At 39.2% G+C, this 21,629-nt stretch overlaps 1 protein-coding gene across 1 annotated transcript in view; it reads left to right on the top strand.

Moving 5' to 3' along the window:
* The window catches only part of LOC134488642 (autism susceptibility gene 2 protein homolog), a 376,739-nt gene extending 357,223 nt beyond the window's left edge, over positions 1-19,516 (top strand). The window contains exons 3-4 of the mRNA XM_063291104.1: positions 17,606-17,707; positions 19,334-19,516. Of these exons, the coding sequence (XP_063147174.1) occupies positions 17,606-17,707; positions 19,334-19,516 (285 nt within the window). The remainder of the gene's footprint in view (positions 1-17,605; positions 17,708-19,333) is intronic.
* The last annotated feature ends 2,113 nt before the right edge of the window (positions 19,517-21,629 follow it).

Below are 21,629 nucleotides of genomic sequence, written 5' to 3'. Positions count from 1 at the left end.
TTGCCTGAATGAGGGACTTGTTAATTTAGTTGTTAAAGCAAATTAAAAATTTATAAGCGCTTTTAGGTAAATGAGATCTTGTCTCATTCCTGCCCTTGTGGGGCTAGAGACTCCTCAGAGGGAAGAAAATGGCTATGCTCAAACATCACAGCAGAACAATAAAGGCTATTAAATTGTTCCATTTTATTGCCATGGAGAAAAACAGCTGTTGCCGTGGTTTGCAAAGAGATACGGGTAGAGGAGGGGAGTGGTGTGGAAGTGATGATGATAGTGTACTATTTCATGTTGCTTTGCTTTTAAGGCACAAACATCCCATTTCTTGGCCACCAATGGTTTTCTCAAATGTCTCTTTCCTTCTCTTTTCCCATAGCAGTGCCTGTGCAGCACCATCTTGTTTCTGCATGTGGTGTTCTGAGAGGGAAAGGCAGAGAGCTTCTCAAAACCCATCTGTGACCTATCTGATGCCAGTCCTGGGTGAATCATAGTCCCTGTTATGTTCTGATCTCCTCTCACCACCACCACCCCCAAATTTGGGATGTTAAACCACACTTGGTATGAAGGGTCAAGTGGCAGTTCCAACTAAGGGCTCACTTTGCTGCCTAGGTAGGGAGCCTGTGATGGATGCAGGACTTTGAGCACCACCCAGACAGTGCCTCCAAAATTCAGAGACAAACCATTCATTCACAGGGTTGTGATTTTCAGTAATTTTGAATTAAATTAAGGCTGAAGATGGAAACACTTAGTCTTGGTGAGATTAATGAACCTCTTTTAACTGTTTAACATCGCAACTAATAAACCATTTTTTAAAATGGGCTGATGTCCCTGTGTCACTACTATGTCTCCTTTAGCTCTCCAGTACCAAATCTTTGGTTTGAAGTTGTCCATTCTCCCTACTTCAGAATACCTACAGTTTCCAACTTCAAAGAATGATAGAATGATAGAATGATAGAATGATAGAATCATAGAATGATAGAATGATAGAATCATAGAATCATAGAATCATAGAATCATAGAATCATAGAATCATAGAATCAGAATCATAGAAACTTCTGAAGGGGTGATGGTGGATTCATTCTAAAGGAATGGAAAAAACTGCCACATGCCACCTTAATCAGGGCATTGTTGCCAGCTGCAAATGTTCTTCTAATCCTGCTACATTGCTGGAGCTTTTGCTGGATGCTGATCCCTACTTTTGCATCAGTATCCCTCCTGTTCATACATTTATTTATCTGACTGTCTGGCAGTCCATTCCATGATAGGTGGACACCATCCTGGCTCTTCCCCCTCATCATTAAATTGTTGGGCATTCCTAGGAAATGGAAGAATCTGAGATTGCAGCTATGTAGCAATTAAGTCCCATCAAATAAATATTTGTTGGTTGGGGAGCTGATAGAGGCAGTGCCAGTGTCCTTTGGTGCTGAATTTGGGATGTTCTCAACACAGAACAATAAAAATCAAGTTCTGCTTTGCATGTAGGTTTCTGGTTTACTTCTCATAGCTAGCAATGTTGAGAGCATTTTATTTTAATGGTTTCTTGAACTGAAAGAGCAAATGGTCTCATGGAACAATAGATTAAAACTGTAATAATTAAATGGATCCTTAATGAGAACTCTTCCAGACCCCATTTTGGGGGCCAAAGGATGTATTTGACCTTTAGCATGCTGCAGACATGTTCCAAAAAAGTAGGCATGGGGTAAGACAAAGTAGATGAAGCCAAAAGTTTATGTGTTCTAATGTAATTTAAAGGGAATCAATTTAATCTGAAGAAATATAGCTAAAACTAGACAATCCATGACCCATTGGGTTTCAGAGATATTTCCTTACCAGGTTCCTCAGTACCTTCAACCATGGCAGAGCTTCTAATGTACTGCCTTCACTGGAAAAGTTCTTAAAAATTCAGGGAGACATTCAGAGATGTATCTGCCTTGAAAGTAGCCAGTGCTGAACTGCATAGCCCAGTCAAACATCAGGAGTTGACCACAGGAAATGTTTTATGACATTTTGTATTATGTCATAAAATGTTTTATGATAATTTTTATGTCATAAAATGTTTTATAAAATTTGCCAAATTTCAATTCCACAGGAGTCATGGGTCCCAGATTTTGGATGCATTCTGTAAGTTAGCCCATTTGAGGTACCTTGGGTCAAAAATTGTTGGCCTGTTTTGCCCAGTTAAAGGTTACAAGTATCAAATAGACACCAGAGATTTAGTAGTACAGTATATCAATAGACAATTACTTCTTATGTGTTTTCCTCCTCATTCACAGTGAAAATTACAATTTGGTGGAAACTTTTGTAGGAATTTTGGGAGTGATATTCAAGGTGTTCTGGGATGTTTGCACCTCTGAGGTAGAATGTTCAGTAATCTGCAGAGGATGTCTGGTCATACAGTGAATAGGAAGTCTGAGTAAGCATGCAATTCAGAGATTCAGTTTCAAGATCTTTCAGTCAAATTTCCTGAATCATACTGTATATCAGATCCCATCAAGTCAATTCTGATTCCTCTGTGTGTGTGTGTGTGTGTTTGTGTATCAACACACCCAGTGTTGATGTCTGAATCTGGCTGAATCAAATTCAACCAGCCTGATTTCATTCCAATTGATTTATATGTGTAATCAAAGCAGATTAAGTTTCTGAATCAAATTGTATATTCAGATCAGATTGGATCTGATTCTCACAGGCTTAGTAAACAGGGGACCAGCTTGGAAAGGGTGCCTTTATTGTAGAAGGTCTGCCTCCTGGAATCCCGGTTGAGATCCACATTGATTTCATTTTAGCACCATATGTGATCTGGCTATTCTCCCAAGCTTTCATGTCTCACTGATAGAAACTTGGACAGTCAATTATTTTTTCTAGTTCTTTTTATTGCATTCCATTGCTTGGTTTATTGTTTTCACTGTTTCATATTGATTGCATCCCCTGGGACTCAGGATAGAAAGTAGTAATATATATTTTAATATATAAATGAATATAACCTTATTTTCCAAAACTTAATACTGGACAATGTTAAGACAATTTATGATGTGGTACCCAAGCTTGGGTGTGCCATCTTGAAGCCATGCTGTATTGTCTTCTTTTGGGCATTATTTTTGATGGCCAACACACCTTCCCCCAGTGTCCATATCTCACATGAGCAATGAATAATAAATCAGTCCATAAATATAGAGTTTTTCAGTCCCTTTGAACAATATCTCAACCACATGGTTTTCATGAACATGAGGTCCTTGCTGGCTCTGGGTGGGGTTCCTCCCCCGTTTTCCCTCAAATATAAAATTTGGTTTCAGATAAACCGAATTTAAGGGCAGCTTTCGGAAATAGTCATATCTCTTCCTCACCCTCCCAGTCCTTCCCCAAGAACCTAATAAAAGGAGACATGGCACCATTACAAGGAGTTAACCCATGCATTTCAAAAGGAAGAGCTAATTAGGAACCAAGTTCCTTTCTGAAACCCCAGCTATACATTCACATCAAAGCTCTTGCAAGGGTATATTTATGCCCCATAGTATAGATGGTCTCCATGAATGCTAGTGAAAATACCCGCTGATTGCTGATTGAAAACAGTTGTTAATTCTCTACTCCACTAAATTCCAAGTGGGGGGGAAAAAACTTTCCTTAACAAAGAACAGATTGGAAAGAAGCAAGTCCTTACTGGGTGGAAATTAATGGCAGATGCCTATGCTGATAGTTAAAATGTTTCATTAGATGCTAATGTCTTGCTGTGTTTTTAATTGTTCAGAAATTAGCCTCTAGAATATTAAAACCATCTGTTTGTTATCATGATGAAACAGAATACTTAAATAGTTATTAATTTTTTGTGGGGTTTCTTTCTCCCTTCCTCCCCCTTCTCCCTGTCTGCAGAACTTTGATCTGCTAAGATTTTGGAAAATCTTGGCAGGAAAAAAAAAGGGGGGGGTTAGAAAAATCTGTAGCCAAGAAATTTTAATCTGGAAGCATACCCCCTCCCTCCTGCCCCATATTTCACATGCCTGCTTTCTTTCGAAAATTATTACTCACCACGGACTGGCTGACATTTTTTTTTAATGCATGGTGCAAATGTGATGAAGTTTGCTGAGCTTGTATAATGGTTGATTTAAGGTGTAATATGGGACAGTTTTACACTCTGATGTTCAATTTTGGGTCCTGAGGGGTTAATTTACAGATCAAATATATCCAGTGTTTGGGAAATGTTCATTGTTCATTCACCATTGAAAGTATAATGTATCTTTAGTGCTTGATTGTTATTTTTCTGTTTTGTCAGTAAAGCTCTTCCTCTCTTTTGCTTCACTCAGATTTGGTCTTCTAATTACAGGCCCTCCATAAAAGAGATCATATATTTTGAGAGAGAGTTATAAATTAGCTGACAGTGTTTTCGCCGGCTGTCTTCCTCAGAGTTATCAGGTTCAGGTTGAAACCATCCAGAAGACTACTAATAGCAGCTCAGAGTAGTCTTCCAGATTTCCATAGCCCAATGTTGACCTTCTCAGTCTCCCTGCAGTGTATTCTGGGTACCATAATCTGTGGCAGGTAGCCACTTAAATTACTGCTTAAAAGACATGTGCCTTTGGATTAAAAGCTACTGAAAAAAAAATCTGGATGGACCCTTGTTGGCTTGCTTTCAACTTCATTTGAAAATAGTTGCCAAAGCTAAAAAGAAACTTGGGTAGAAGTCCACCCCCTGCCCCAGTTTTTTGTTTTTGTCGTGCCTTAGAGCCAATGAGAGCTCAAGGAAAAAGTACAGTGAGTGACCCAAAATGTCACGCCATCTTTGGGACATGCTAACACTTCCAACTATATTAGGCAGGAGAAGCCTTGTGGAGTCCTTGGTGCTCTCTGAGCTTGGTTGTTTGCTTGCGGACGTTTTATTACCCAACTAGGTAACATCAACAGATAAGCCTTCTTGAAAGTAATGGGAAATGTATAGATAGTTCTTGCTAAAGACCTCCCTGTCCAATAGCTGGAAAAGATTGGCAGGCATCCTCTCCCTACATAGGCTAGGAAGTGGATGAATGGATTCTCCAGGAATGAACGATAATGGAGAAAATAAATCTAACAAACAAAATTAAGACTGCACCCTTCTCCCCCACCTACCGCTCCAGTGTCTTTTAGATATGACCAGGGTCAAATCTCTTTGCCTAATCCCATCAGACCCAAATTGACCCTCCCTGCCCCCAGACAAAGCCCCCAGCCATCCCGTCTAACCAAAGAATGCAAGCCTCACTCACCAGCTCACAGCACAGCCAAGGGTGGCCCTAAAGAGGGAGCTGCAACACAGGAACAAGGTGAGTGAGAAACCTCAGGATTCCATCCTCAGTCAGGGACCCACCCCCCATTATCTCAACATTCCACCTCCTTGACAAGGGACTTGCCCAGCTCTGCTGCCCTCCTGATTGGCCCACGTTGCCTAACAATAGAACTAACCCTAGGTAGACAGACAAGGACCCGCCTAGCTTCCCCAGACTGGCCAGCCAATCAGATCCCTAGGATTTCCCACCTTGCAGCCCCCCACTTCTATAAAAGTCTTTGCTTTTCTATTGTTCAGGCTTCCTCTTTCTTGTAAACCAGGCACCCAATGATCCTTGCAATAAACATGGTTCTTCTCCTCCATGTTGTGCTCCTAGCTTTGGCAATTTCCATGACAGAACTGTGGACTGAGACCTGAAATATTGCATCTATGTTTGCATTTTCAGCTGTGAAATCTTTAAATGTAGGCACTTAAATACAATTTCTGCCAATATGAATGATTTTGATTGGTTTCAGTGCAGTGGCTTCTTTCCCTTGAAAATGGCCAAGAATGCCCTTGTAGGGAAGACCAAAACTACTACTTTGATGGCTACTATATCTGAGTGGCAAACCCCCAGATGACCATGAGGTGGCAGCAAAAAGGTTTCCTTTATCTCTGTGCTGCAATCTAGTGGACATTTAGATTGTTACCATCCAGACACAGTAGACTTCAATACTATATTACTACAAGTAGCATATGGTATCTTATATATATATCATATATAAAAATGTGACCAGGCTTACCACCTAATGAGTGCAACATTAAAAAAGGATGATGATGGATGAGGAAAAAAAATAAGTACAACCACTAGTACTTAAGGCAGTATTTCTAAACCTTAGCCACATTAAGATGGGTGGACTTCAGCATGCTGGCTGGGGAATTCTGGGAGTTGAAGTCCATCCATCTTAAAGTGGCTAAGGTTGAGAAACACTGCCTTAAAGTGACCCAAATCTTACAATGTTCAGCTGAAATGGAAACAATTAAGCAAGGAGAAAGAGAAAAGGGTTCTGGTTTCCCAACTGAGCTAATGGCATGGCTTCTGGTCTCCCATTTCTCTCTCAGCTGCTAAATTTATGGCATGTGAAGAGCAGAGGAGCCCAAGGGCTGATGGTCTTTTATTTATTTATTTATTTATTTGATTTATATCGCTGCCCATCTCCCCCAATGGGGAGCTGAGCTCTACTGGGCTCCGTAGTTTTTGGTGGTTGCAGACAAATAGGAGATCCAGACTATTCAGACAGATCCCACCCTGTGGAATATCATTCCCCCAGAGATCAAATTGGCGCCAAGCCTGCTGGCTTTTGGCAAGGCCTTAAAACATGGTTCTGTCTACAGGGGTGGAGACCTAGGATTATGGTAGTGTCTATACTGAGTGTTACGTGTGGAGATGATTGATTGATTATGTAAGTAGTTTATTGTTCTAAACACAGGCCATAACATAGGAACGCAATAAAATACAATAAAATATGATAACAATAAAACAATAAAATAGTGAAATTATAAAATAATGAAAGAAGCATTAGATATAAAAAGGTTACAACAAAATAAAGCCAAAGCTACAACTAAGAACTTAAGTATTTTTTCCTAAGTATAAATGAGAGCAGAGCAGAAGTAGCAACTTGGTTGCTAACTGTTGGAAGCACGTCTGCAAGAAGATAAATCAGGTTTTCAAGGTCAGAGCCCTTGAATTCATCTGCCATTAATAATTTGGCCCTGACCTCATTGTATATGGGGCAGTGGAGGACATAATGGATAAAGTCCTCTGTTTGACCAACACCACAAGGACAGAGGCATTGTTCAACAGCGAGTTTACAAAATCTCCCTTCAAGATATGCGGGGAGGTTGATTATGTGCCATCAAGTCATTTTCTCCTCCCAGCGATCACATTGATAGATTTTCTCCAACTTGCTCTTTCAAGTCTCCCAATGGTGCAGTCATTGCCACTGGAACTGAGTCCATCCACCTTGCTGCTGGTCATCCTCTTCATCCTTTGTCATGGAGATGATTACCTCAGCTATGAACTTTGTTTTACAATTTTATAGGTTTTTACATTGTCTTTTTAACTGTTTTTAATTTCTTGTACTGGTTTGCGGTTTCTATCCTGTTTTTTATTTGTTTATGTGCCAGCCAGAGTCTTGAATGGAGGTGGGCAGCTACATAAATGTGATAAATAAATACATTCTGTCAGTCTTCTAGAATCCTTGCTGGCTGTGTGACTGGCTTCTTTGGCTTTCCACCCTCGCAAAGACTTGCATTTCAGGCATTTCCTAGAACAAAGGTGAAAAGGAAAATGCAGTTTGAACCCTTAATCAAATTGCTGTGTTTTCTTTCTTCTTTTTCTTGTTATTTCTGCCCTGTGCTTCATCCATCCCCTGTCAAGCCAGAGCTTTAAAATATTCTTTTCCTATTGAAACTGGAAACCTATAAAGGAAGGCTGTATGCAGGGTAACATTAGAACAAAAGAGGGCATGAGTGCCATAAGGATTTTTTTTTTTTAAATAAAAGAAAATCTCTGAAAAGCTGGTGCAAAGTAATGGAATGGTGATGGTTAGCAATTGCATATTCTTGATACAGTGCAGAAGTAGGAAAAACTGCAAAGAAACCTGTGAAGAAAGGTATGGTGCTGAGTGCTTTCCGTAACTGTAGCAAATGAAGAGAATTTCGGTATACTTTAAAAGCTGAATTGCAAGAAAATACAGGCTTCTCCTGACCCTTTGCATTCTGATGGTTTCACAGTGAGAAATACCACTGTTAAAATTACACCTTGCCAAGCACACCGCTCTATCAATCACTCCCTCTTTGCTGTTTCAGTGCTGCTGAATTGTAGGTAAAGAACTTGATGATCCATTAAAGCGATGGATTGAGCAACGTTTGTCTCTCAATTTTATCTCTTTTCAGCATTTCTCCTGGAGCGCAAGGAATTCACTTAAAAAACAAAGAGACCAGAGTGTCCTATGCTAGGACCATCTACAAGTTTTGAAGCATCTGCAGTGACTGTCAGTTAGCTACTAAGACTTAAGGTTCTGTAATGATATAAGGCTCTAAACATATTGGAAGGAAGATTCATGATTGGCTTATCTCGCCATTACAGGTCTTGTCAATGGCCCAGATCCATCAAGGGGAGGTTCTCCTCATGTGCAAAAAAATATTTTTAAAAGGAAACTATGGTGTAAGACAGTGATGGCAGAGCAGTGTTTCTCAACCTTAGCAAGATGTGTGGATTTCAACTCCCAGAATTCCCCAGCCAGCATGGGAGAATGCTGGCTGTTGAAGTCCAAACATTTGCTGAGGTTGAGAAACACTGCTCTACAGATTGGAACCATCCTTCTGAAATGAACTGGGGCCACCACCCATATTGTGGCTGGACCTTAGATGACCCCAATTCAGTGGTGACCCTCTCCACCTGCCTCACCTGATCTCCTCTTCCAGCTCTCCCCTGATGAGGAAAGAGGAGCATTCAAGGTTTTGGGAGTTGAAGTCCACACAGCTTAAAGTTGCTAAGGTTGAGAAACACTGTTCGAGAGGCACATCATGAGCTACTATTTTCAGTGATATCAGTAACAGCAAGATTTCAAACAAGGGAAGGTTGTGCTCATTCAGTAGTTGAATGCAGGTCTTGCATTCGGAAGATCCTGGGTTCAGTTCCCAAGATCTTCAGGTGAGATTTGGGAAAGACTTTAGTCTAAAGCTGTGAGAAAAGGATGTCTGTTTCCAATATTAGAGGCAACACTGAGCCAGGCAGGCCAAATGATCGGACTGGTTGAAAAACAATTTGTTTATTTAGGTTTTGTTTTATTTTATCGATTTATAAGCCACTGCCATCACTGTAGGAACTCTACTCAACATACAGTGGTATAAAGCAGGAAAGAAAATTATTAATAATGACAACAACTTTAGCAACCCCTGTAGGGGAAACCCCAAGCACAAATACAAAGTATCAATTACACTCAAAACAGGGTGACAAATCACCCTTCCCTAGGGCCTGCTGAAAGAAGCAGGTTTTCAGAGCTTTCCTTTTTATATATATAAGAATTTTATTAAGTTTAGAGCAAAGATAAAAACTACAAAAAAAGCAAAAAAACTACAAAAAGAAAAAGAAAAAAACTAAAAAAGTGAGAAAACACGCAAGATGAAAAAAGATTTTTAAAGCGATTACATAAAGAGGTGACTTTTAACAGCAAGAATGTACAACAATTTCCCATAATCAATCCCTTGCTCTATGTTAAACCAGAATCACATAATTTTTATAAATCCTTACATTAGCATATTGTAAAGATCACTAAATGCAATTGCTCCCTCCCCTTATATTAAAAGAAAAGAAAATATATAAACCACCTAAACAACCTCCCCGCCCAACAACACTTATTTAATTCCTTCCTACCACTATTCTATACATTTCTGTCCGCTATAATAAAGTTCAAACTAAAAAAGCAAATAAATTCTCTTAATACTACAGTTATTACAATCTTAATAATATTAAACCTAAAGACAAACATTTATTATTTACCTTATTAATCTCAATCCACATCCTTAAAGAAGAATAACATTGAAGAATAACATCAAACAAGCCTTAAAAGCCATCCAAATAAACGTTCTCAAATCCTTGCCCCACTTCAAAATAAACTAAAACTTCCACATATTTCCAAAATACACACAGGGCATTTTTCACAAAAACATCAAACAGCCCAACTGCACCCCCAAAACTCTAACCTCTCATTAAAATGCCTCTCATAGATTTTAAAAAAAAACCCTCCTTTCCACAACATTCCATCAGAACAACACCACTTATAGTTTGCGGTTTGATCTGTCCCTTTAATTTCTTCCACACATCTTCAGACATTTTGACAAAAACCTCGATCTTGCTGCTAATAGAAACCTTTGTATCATTGTTAAGGTCTTCAATTCCTTCCACGACGTCCCCAGCCAGATGCCACAGTTCAAAGCTAATATTTTCAACAATGCCCCAAATATCTTGCATAATAACTTGGCAAGAGTCGGAGAGAATCTGTTTAAGGTCTCCATGGAACTCTGAGAAGGTCTGCTTGAAATCCTCCATGTTCCAGCCAGTACATTATGGCACCCTCTAAGGACTTAACCAGCAAAAGTAGAATGTAACGGAAAATTTCCAGAACTGTTTACATAAGTAAAAGGCTGATAAGAGACAGTTCCCTAGAGAAAAACAGCAGCAGAAAACTGAAGATTCAAAACAGCTGATTCAGAATGTAGGAAAATATTAAAATCTTCGAATTCAGTACAAAAATAATAACAGGGAGACAAGAGTTTACTTTCAGTCCTCCTCAATATTTGGATGGAAACAAGCCAAAACTTTTTTAAAAAAATCTTTTTAAAAGTTAATCCCCAAAATAACAATAAGCACCAAGAGAGAACTCTTCTCCTTGCTATAAAAAACCTCTCTTAGAGTACATAAACTTAAACAAAAATATAAATTGGGTGATTTAGAAATGGGGTGGCCAGTCTTAGTGTCTCTTTAAGGCTACAGTGCAGCTTGGAAATGTTGATGTCCCAGCCTCCTGCTGTCTCTTACCAGATTAGCGCTAACGCTGTTTGCTGTAAGGCAACATTCAAGGGTATGAATGGGATGATTCTGAGTGATTTTTATCCATGAAAATGCTCCAGGGCTTCAGGAAAATCCAGCCTGAGCCCCAAAATCTGCCACATTGTCAGATCTGCCCATGGAGCCTGTGAGCACAGCTGTTCAGACTGCCATATTCCCACTGGAAGCCACAGGTCTTCAGAACTTTCCTAAAGGACAGTAAGGGCAGGACAGTGTAGACTTTGAGGGCAGGGACAGCCACAGAGAAGGGCTTTTTCCAAGACGCCATAAGATGCCATTGTTTTAAAGATGGAAATTGGCACACACTAACCCTGTCAGATCTTACCAGATGGGCAGAAACAATCAAACAACGGCTGTTCCATAGATATCTAGGTCTTGACATGTGAAGGGCTTGTATATGTGACAACCAGCAGCTTTAATTGCACCCAGAAGCCAACTGGTAAACTGTGCAGCTTGCATAGTAGAGTTGTCACATGAGTGAAATTGGATGTACACATAACTATTCATGCTACCACACTCTGGTCCAGGTGTTGCTTCTGAGTGGTCCTCAAAAGCAGCCTAATTTCAAACCTTTCTAAGCCTTTCCTTCCCTGGAACTTCCAGATATTGAAACTACAGCTTCCAGAATTTCAGATAGCATGATGTCTGGGAATTCTTGGAACAATTATGCTAACACCTAAAGGGTGCTTGGATGGTGAAAACTACCAGAAAGTAAAGGTGGCTTTCATGCAGGTAATCAGGGAAAGTGTGTTTGCTTCCAACCTCAAATAAACATTTCATTTTAAAAGAAGACCAGGAAATAAATGAGGCTTTGGGGGCTGAGCTATTAACTTGAAAAACACTATTTTAAGCCATTTAGCTGTCTGGCTATATAAATTATTCAAGTTGCAGAAGTCAGCTTGTGGTTGACTTACAAGGAACTAATAGGGATGTAACATCTGTAATGACAAAAACAGGCTAGATCAATCAGGCCAGGAAATGAGGAATACCAACAAGGAGCAATTAAACAGCAATCAAGAATGATCACACTTTTAACACTGATCACCAAAGCCTGGAAGTTTAAGCTGAAGAAATGCAGTTCATGATGTTTCTACTCATGGTTTGAAAGCCTCTAATTTTTAATGGGAAGAAGAGAAATATATAATCTATTTAATTATATCAGTATATTGAACTAGATGAGTGTTTGTCAAGCTTGGCAACTTCAAGATGTGTGGACTTCATGGTGGCTGGGGAAATCTGGAAGTTGAAGTCCACACAACTTAAGGTTGCCAAGTTTGAAAAACACTGAACTAGATTATACTAATTATATTGTACTTTAATCAAATTGAAATGAAATGAAATCTTTACCTTTTGTCCTGTCCCCACCATTACTTTTTGGAGTATATCCTTTTTTATAATTCTGTCTTTGGAAGGTTCTCAGAAAACAAAAGCATTATGATAATGTTATGGTAATTTATAGCCACTTTCGTCCTTTGGAGGGATTATGCTTTTCTTGGCAATTCAGAAGTGGCTATCTTAATAGGATTTCAGTCTGAATTCCTGTTATATACCTCCTGTGTTTGAATCATCACCCATCTATACAACAAATAAATGCCTTAAATATATCTGAATAAAAAAAGAATGACGTATTTCTATATGACCCAGCAACTTTCTGAATTTATTGTCAGAGACTTTCTAATGATTCTAGATGATTACAAATATCACTGATGACATACAGGAGGTAGGTCTTCTTTGTGGTGGCACTCCAGTTTATAAAACCTGATTATGTATATAAAATTGACAGCTTCTGCATGTTCTTTGACAAACTTTTCTTCGCTGTTGGTCAAAAGCTCAAGATTATATCTTTTAATTGTCTTGTACTTGAAGGAAATTTTCTGCCTCTTACTAATTATCATGTTCTCTTCAGAATTGAAATGGAAATAAGTATGACCAGACCAAGTCTCTTCTTACAGGACAAGTAATCTCTTAAGTAGAAGTCATGGCATTCAGGACCATGGACAGCTTCTTACTGACTGGATTTCTTGCTCCTGTTGCTGGAAAAAAGATGATATTAACAGAAAACTGAAGCCTTATTTGCATCAAAAAGAGTGTTCTTTCTAGAAATTGGGCCTCCAGAGTTGCAGACCATGATATCCCTTGGTGCTCACCAAGTCCCTCTCCTAACTATTAAAGAATCACTTTAAGATTCTTCTTATTAAAGAAAATGAATGACAGGCTAGTATTCTATAAAATAAAGCATCATCTTCAAGCATAACCTGTATATCCAAGAATATCCAGGGCCCCACATTGACCTACAAAGGTAGTTCTTAGAAAATAAACTGGTGGGTAGCTGTAGACCAGTATTTTGTTTGCTTTTGGCTTTATCTAAGTTTGGTGATCGGGCATACCAATCATGATAATGATTGTGCTATGTCCATACATTGATTGATTGATTGATCGATTACTTGTCAACAAGTTGTTGTCCACTCTTAGCAGACGCATAGATTAATTTTCTCCATGATAATCTGTCCCTAACCTGGTCCTTCAGCTCTTCCAATGGTGCATTCATCACTACTGTATTCATCACTACTGTCTATCCACCTTTCTGGTGGTGGTCCTCTTCTTCTCTTTCCTTCCACACTAGAGCCTTCTCCAGAGAGATAGGTCTTCACATAATGTGTAAGAAGTAGGATAATTTCAGCCTGGTCATTTGTGCCTCAGGTGAGAACTCTGTATTGATTTCTTCAGTGATCCATTGGTTTGTTTTCTTGGCTGTCTACTGTATTCTCAGGAATCTTCTCCAACCATAAAGTTCAAAAGTGTCAATGTTCTTCCTATCTTGCTTCTTTAAAGTCCAAGTTTCACTTCCATAGAGTGGCTTGCACGATTCTGATCTTTGTAGGTATAGACACATCACAGCATACTTCCATATTTTCAGATCTGCCAACTAACTTAAAAAGGTTGGTAATTCCTTTCCTGGAAAAACCAATGTTTATTTCTAGGTTAATGTTGATCATAACCTACAACAGCAAGCCAAGATATATAATCACTTGGATAAACAAAGTCTAGATGCATTGGGTCCATTTTGTCCATAATTTATAGATATTTTACTACCAGTTACATTTTTAATTTAACAATTGCACCATTACATTTGGCTGTATTTTTTAATATAACCTTGTGAGGGGAAAATATGACAGGATATAATGATCTGAATAAAACTAAGAATGTGGAAGCAAACTCCCTTGAGTTTATCCTTAACACACTTAATTGTGAGCGTGTTTCATTGTACTCCACCAGATTTACTTCCTTTTTTAATATATTTTTTTATTATAATAGTGAAAACTAATACAAACTAAATTTAAAGAAAGAGAAGAGAATAGGAAGAAAGAATAAAGTTCAAGAAAAGAGAAAAAAGAAGGAGAAAAGTGAGAATATAATAAAGAAAAAGAAAAGAAGTATATAAAGATGGGACTTCCAACCTTCACCACAACAAGTATAAACAAATTTAGTGGCTCTCCACCCCCTATGAAGTTACATATAAATATCTTTTCATGTCCCATCCCTTATCTATAGACAAATCCATAAAGCATCCACTTTTCAGTCCAGACATCAGTAAAAAGTCCATAAAGGGTTGCCAGCTTTGTAACAACATATCTTATTTTAACCTTGATCAAATAAACAGACATTATATTCCTTCCTTAGAAGTATTTAAGACTTTTTTATTGAAAAAAATTAATGAAAATTATATTAATTTTTATTAAATTAATATTTAACAGTCTTAATCTTTGGTTCATTCAAATCTTGTCATGGGTTTGCTTTCTCTTCAATTCTTCTTTGTCCCATTGCACAGATTTCTTAATTAAATCACACATCACACAAATTTCTTCAAGGCTTTAAAAAGGCTCTTTTGTATATCCAGTAAGAAAAAATCATCCAGGTTACTCACTTGGTTTGTCATTTGTATTTCCCTTTTGATTTTTTAAAACAGCAGCCAAACATCTTTTGTATATCTAGTAAAGCAACCTTTTCCAAGTTGTTCTCTTGATCTTTCATCTGTAAATCCACTTTCAGTACCATCTCTATCTTGTCAGTCAAAATTTGTTCCACATGTGTCATTTCTTCAATAATATAGTTTGGACAGTCTATCTATAGAGGCAGACATCATTACTGGCACTGATGATATTGTGGCTACTGATTTCTGGCTCCATTCTTCAAAAGTCTCCTTTAATATTTTCAAAGTTATAGTGTTTTGCATCATTTTTTAAGTCCCAGTAAATAAAAGTAGGCTTGGTATTTTTTTCCCCTCTGCTTAGGAACTTTAGTCCCCTCTAGTGTCCAGTTTCTAAAATCATAAAATTACTTATCTTTGTTATGTCTTGCAATAACCTAAACAAATCTGTTTCCCATGAGAAGCTGTTTATTCTTTATAATTAATTCCAAAATCTTATAGTAAAAGTCAATATTCCAAATTTATCTGGACCCTTAATCTGTTTGTAACTGTCTTAGATCAAAATCTTATTTAGCGTTTTGCTGTTTATTTCAAATTCTTTAAGTTCTTAAGCTTATAATTAATTTTTATTTTGTTCAGAATTGAAGATAACTCACCTGATGAAGACTTTTCAAACTTGTCATTCTGAAGGTCTCTAAAAGCTTTAAGCTAGTTAATAGGCAATTTCCAAAAATGATTAGAAAGTGAGATTTGCAAACTTAGCGTCCTTTAAAAGTCTCTGCTGTGGTTGTGAGCAAGATGGCTGATCCCATCATCTCCTGGCACTCAGACCTGCTGTCCTGAGGTCTCCCTGCAAGAGGCAGCCATCTGGAGCACATATGGATGATCTTCTGTCCTTTCCTTATCCAGAGAGGTCCCAAGGACCCGGTCTACTCACTGGTTCCTTGGTCTTTGCTGCAGTCATTAGCTCCACTTTCCCAGAGCCATCTTCAGTTTGCCATACCTCCCCTGGAAGTCTCCACCAGATTTACTTCCACGTAAACATGCATGTGCTTAAATTGTGTGTATAGCATTTTTGGCTGTTTGCACTGGATAGAGATCAGGGTCCTTGAGTATCTTTGAGAAGCTTAAAAAAATCAGAGTATTGTATTTATGAATAATTAATTGTATAGGAATGGGATGATTGTATATTTAAATTCCATTGTGGCCAGGATCTAATAGACTGAAATAATACTTACTGTATGTAACTTGGTAGTAAAGTGTCTGTCTGTCTGTCTGTCTGTTCATAATTAGCAGAATGGCAAAATGTCAGGTCCTTTGCTGGTATATTACGAAGAAGCTTGCTTGCTGTACAAGAACATTCTAATGTAGGGTCATAGAATCTAAATAGGCTGTTGATGGAGAACCTGTTAACTGAATCTGAACAATTTATACTATAAGACATGTATTTGTGTTTGGGGGTGGGGGTGGAGGTGTTTCCTTTGTTATAAGTGCAAGACTGATTGCAAAGCATAGTAGAAGCTGTAAATGGATTCCCATAATGAAATACTCACAGGTATGTTATGTTCCCCAATGTGATGATGATGATTACATGCCATCAAGTCATTGTCAACTCTTTAGAGACCTCCTAAATAGCTTTTCTCCATGATGAAAAATGCAATCCAATACATTTCTACCTGAACATTGCACCAAATTCAGTGACACATAGTCTCTGATTGCATCCCACATTTTGAATCACAAAGTTCATAAAGGAACTTTGATCTATCTAGTCCAGTGTTGTCTATAATATCTAGCAGTGGATTATCAGACTTCCAGGCAAGAGTTTTTCCAGCATTTTCTGGAGATACCAAAGATTAAATATGAAAGTTTCTGCATGCAAAGCACATACTTGATCACTAAGTTGCAGTTTCTCCAAATTAGTGTTGAGCAATAGACTGACATTATCCAAAGTTTCTATGGGGAGGTGTACAAAACTTGTCATGAGAAAGATAGCTATTTAAGAGTTTGGGAGCATGGTTAGAAATGAGGATGTGTATGCTCCCTTTTGTTTGTTGTCACCAGCCACCATTTGGTCCTCCCTATGGTACTCTAGATGTAGTATCATGCTGGGGAATTGCATGAAAAAAATAAAGCAGATGTCAGCCTTCCCAGGTAGACCAGACAGGAAATACAAGCAGATGAGCTCATTCTACTTTATTGTAAGGCTATTTAACATAATTTTGTAAATCTGAAAGCACAATTTTCCTGCCGTCTCCTTTACAGTCTAAGAAACTTGGGAGGATCCCTTCTGAGCCTCCTGCCCTGCTCACTATGCAGCTGTGGGCTATGCTGTCTCTTATCTGACCATTCCCTAGGCAGCATCTCTTTGCCCATCTCCCGAGGTCTTTCCCACATATTATTACAGCATCATCCCTTCAGGGTTTATTGTGGAGGAATACAAAAGTGGGCTAGAAGAACTTAGTTCCATGGGCTCAGTCACACTTGCAGAAGTCCAGAGCTGGCCTTAACAGGAGGCAAGACAGCAACAGCTATCTCAGGCAGAGTGGACAGGTCTGCCACATAACCTTCCGTTCACCCCCAAACTATGTTCAAGACTGCTGGATAATACTTTCTCATGGCTAAAGTTGAAAAAAGATTCAGTTGCCAATCCAATTAACATCTAGGTACGGATGCTATCTTGCCTTTTGCTTCAGGCAACAAAATTACTGGGCCCAAACCAAGCAAAGGGCTGGTAGAGAATCAATTGTGTTTTATCACTGTACTATTTGCCTTCAAATATCTTTCTTAGGCTGTAAACTTTTATTTCCCTTTTGTTCTGCAGCTTAATCCAGGCCAAAACAGCTGCCGAGACAGTGACAGTGAAAGTGCGAGTGGAGAATCTAAAGGATTCCATCGGAGCAGCTCTCGAGAGAGACTCAGCGACGTAAGTGTGACTTTTGGAGTGTACTGCTTTAGATACTTCTTACATGGACACTTAACCCAGTATGGGGAAAAAGAAAAAAAAAAAAACAACTATGAGAAAGACATCTGTTTTTGCTCCAGGCGCTGATGACTCAATCTCTGAGACATTTCCAGGGTATTTTGGCAAATGAGTACCTTTAGCATGGTGCTAACCTACCAAATTTAACCTGTGCTGCTTAAAAGGCGACATTATGGGATGCCAGTTGATGAACCTGATGAGTTGAAATATTCTGCAAGAAGTGTCACTAATCACCAGGATGGCAGACTCTAAGAGTAAAAGAGATATATTCATGGGGAAGGAGGTAACCTATGAATGTTTAGTAGCCGTGAAACTAAACATCAGGGTGTAATGCAACCTGCCATTGCAAATCAGTTGTAGATGAGCAGCATTGGTGAGATGCAGCCTGGTACTCTACCTTCTTGTGAGAGATCTGGAAATATCAATTTGATCAGAATAAGAGGAAGCATGTTGGATAGATGAACCTTTGTGAGCCAGTGGGACCTTTCTCACCTTTTTCATGGTATGTCCCTGAAAAATTGTTGATGTCTGCACAGTCATAACACATGGGTGTGCCTAGAGGGCAAAAGAAGCTCCTCTTAGTATGTGTCCTCTTAATCCTAGCAATCAGCTAAGAGGATTGAGTCCGGTGCTGGGCCAATAAAAAGGCAGCCAACGGGCATTGGTAAGAATGAAGTTATGGAAATATCCATGGAGCTCAGGGTGTTTTTTAAAACATATTTCAGGAGAGGTACCAAAGATAAGCTGGGGAAAACAGTCATTTTTTTTCCAAACAAAAATGAAAACAAAAGGCATTGGGCTTGGGTAAATTTTGGCTTGGCCAGGGTCTCACTGGTTGGGGTTTGGAAAAGCAAAGTTTTGAGATAGCAGTATTCACAAGAACTGATAGCTTTGGGATGAATATGGTGTGGATAATTGTAATCCATAGCCTCAGAGGGACAATGGGATCTGCCGGAGCAGTTGGCAGTCTTTCCGCTAATAACAAGCATATGCCTGCTTTGCTAACATAGCAGAAATTTAAGTCTGCTTTTCTCCAAAGTCCCCAGATCTTCAGCTCACTAGTAACATTGGCTGAGAGACATAACAAGCATGTGAGATGAGATAAACAGCTTGCTAGCCAAGCTTGTGATGGCTCACCAGTCTTTTTGTCAGATTCTTTTCCTTAATAAAAGCAAATAGCCTCTGTTTTCCTCCTGCTCAAATACAGATTGTCTTAATTTTTTAAAAGAAAAAAAGAGTTCTGAGCTACACTTTTAAATGTTGTGCTTGTTATAAGAGTAATACCCTGTCCCTTGGATGAATATCATTTTTCTGTGCAGCTTGTCTAGGAAAGATGGCAGGTACAAAAAAGAGAATGTGTTGTGGCCCCATCATTGGGAATATATAGTTAAGAGAAAGGGCAAAATGTGCCTTATAAGCAGAGGCTGAAGCCAACTACTCTTTGAGTTGGAAATGTTGGACGAATTCTCAGATTAGTGCAATCTTGAATGTCTACTCCATATCATCTTTTGCTGGGCAATGTGTTGGTGGTATAATGTTCTGAGCAACTGGCTTTTTTTTTTACTGTAGCCACAACTGCTAGATAGTGTGAAAATGATAGGTGTAACAGTTGATGGCAGAACTGAAGAATTAATGGAGCTGGAGGTGAAAGCACACTTCCCCCTCCCTTCTGACCAGCTACGGGAAATATGGAGGGAGCTACAGATGCACCCTGTGGGTTTCTGCTTATCAAATCCTGAGGAGCATTGGTAGCTTGGAACAGACTTAATCCCCAGCCTTTAAGATGACATGGGAGAGAAAATACAGATCACCTATTAGTCTTGCCCAACCGTGAATTGCCTGGGATCTAGTGGAGCTACCTCAAATTGATTGTGGAACCTTGTTAATTAGGAAGTGCAGATCAGTGGAACTCTGGTCCCCAGTAATGCTGCCTTTTCTTATAGACTAGTCTACATCATCTAATTTCTCATTACAAAGAGAGCAGGGGGAAAGGACCTGGAATATCTGCAGACACTGTTGTCCAGATTTGTGTCTATTTTCTCTGCATTTTTCCTCCCAAATTAAATACCATCCAGAGGGAGCGGTGATAGCATTCCAGACTTTGTGGACTGATGGAACAACTACAGCCAACCTGGTCCAAATCAGGAGGGAAGGGACCTTTGGTTGTCTGGGGCAAGCTATTTCAGAGGAGAAGGACGGCAGCTTAAAAGGGACATTTCTGTGGTCCCTGCAGTGGCAGTTCCTAAATAAAGGAGCCTGGAGTGATATAGGTTTCTAAGAGAAGGTGGTCCCACAGGTATCCAGGCCTTGAACCATGAACAGTGGTTCAAGGTGATAACCAACACCATGAATTGCACCTGGAAGCCAACTGGTAACCAATCTGGCTCTCAAAGTAGAGATGCTATGTGGGCATACTGAGACACACCAAGAGGTTCGTGAAATGATGCTTACTGTGGTTTCAAAGTGGCAAGCATGACTGGATGAGGAAAGCCCACCCCTTTAGACAATATGTTGCACACAAGCATGCACGTCAGAAGGGCCGGGGTTTCAATCACCATCACTATGGACACCCCAGGGCACACACATAACTATTCAAACCACCACATTCTGGACCAGCTGTAGCTGGGTAGCCCCATGTAGAGCACATTGCAATAGCAATACGCAGATGACAGTTCCTGAGAAAGGGACTTGGAGTGAGCCCACCTTACTCCATCTCATTGATTGGATAGATGTTACTGGAAGAATGCATCCGTTTGTGGAGTACAATGCAATAGCATGTGCAGATTGCTCCTCCAGACTCAAAATCTGAGGCTGTCATCCTGTTATGCCGTACCAATGGGAGAAAGAGACACCAAGATTGAACCTTACTTCTACTATAATTAGGCTTGGGTCTTGTTTAATAGCTTTCCTAGTTCTTGCAATAAAAATACTTACGAAGAGCTACATCTTTGATTTACTCCCAGGAAGTCTTTTAATTTTAGTTTTGGCCAGCAGAAACCTCTCACCCAAGGTCGGTTTCCAGTGCCTCTGGTGAAATTATCTTGCTGAAGATTTTTTTGGAGTCCGCCCCACTGTCTGACTTGATGCCTCATGTCTATGCTACTCATCATCTTGAAAAAGGGTCGGGCTTGAATTTAAAAGTCAACACAGGAAGACAGAGGAATTAGCTTGGCAAACAGTGCAAGAGAGGGGTGTGGGAAAAGGAAATCAAGGATGCTGGTAAACCCTGAGAAGCTGAAATGGAAGTGCCAATTTGTTTAATCAATTATATTTTATCTCCCTGCAAGGAGGCTTTTGATTCACCTCAGTGATCTCTCTCGTGCCCCAAAGAAAATGCTTTCACTCTTCCTTTCCTTTCCTTTCCTTTCCTTTCCTTTCCTTTCCTTTCCTTTCCTTTCCTTTCCTTTCCTTTCCTTTCCTTTCCTTTCCTTTCCTCTCCTCTCCTCTCCTCTCCTCCCCTCCCCTCCCCTCCCCTCCCCTCCCCTCCCCTTTTCTTACAATTGTATTGAGTTTTGAAAAATAAAAATGATAGCAATTGTAGGAGGAGACCCATGTTAGTCCAGTTCAGACTTAACCATTTTATTAAAAAGCATATGCTTTAATGAACTACAACTCACTTCATCAGATGCATGGAGTGGCATGCCAGTCCAAACCATCTGAAATGCTTGTGCACACACACACATACACCTAAAAAGACCAAATAATTCACACATGCAAAAAAAAAAAAGCCCACCCACCTTAGAATGAAAATTAAAAAAATATAATCCTACAATACAATTTTCTACTTTTCTACAATACAAATACCGTAATGTCTGTTATACAGATCACTACAATTCAGTTTTTAAACAATCAACTCAATTGTTTA

The sequence above is a fragment of the Candoia aspera genome, chromosome 1 (genome assembly GCF_035149785.1).
Source record: "Candoia aspera isolate rCanAsp1 chromosome 1, rCanAsp1.hap2, whole genome shotgun sequence".
Classification (NCBI taxonomy): domain Eukaryota; kingdom Metazoa; phylum Chordata; class Lepidosauria; order Squamata; family Boidae; genus Candoia; species Candoia aspera.
The sequence above is the reverse complement of the archived record's forward strand: the minus strand, read 5'-3'. Positions and strand labels throughout refer to the sequence as shown.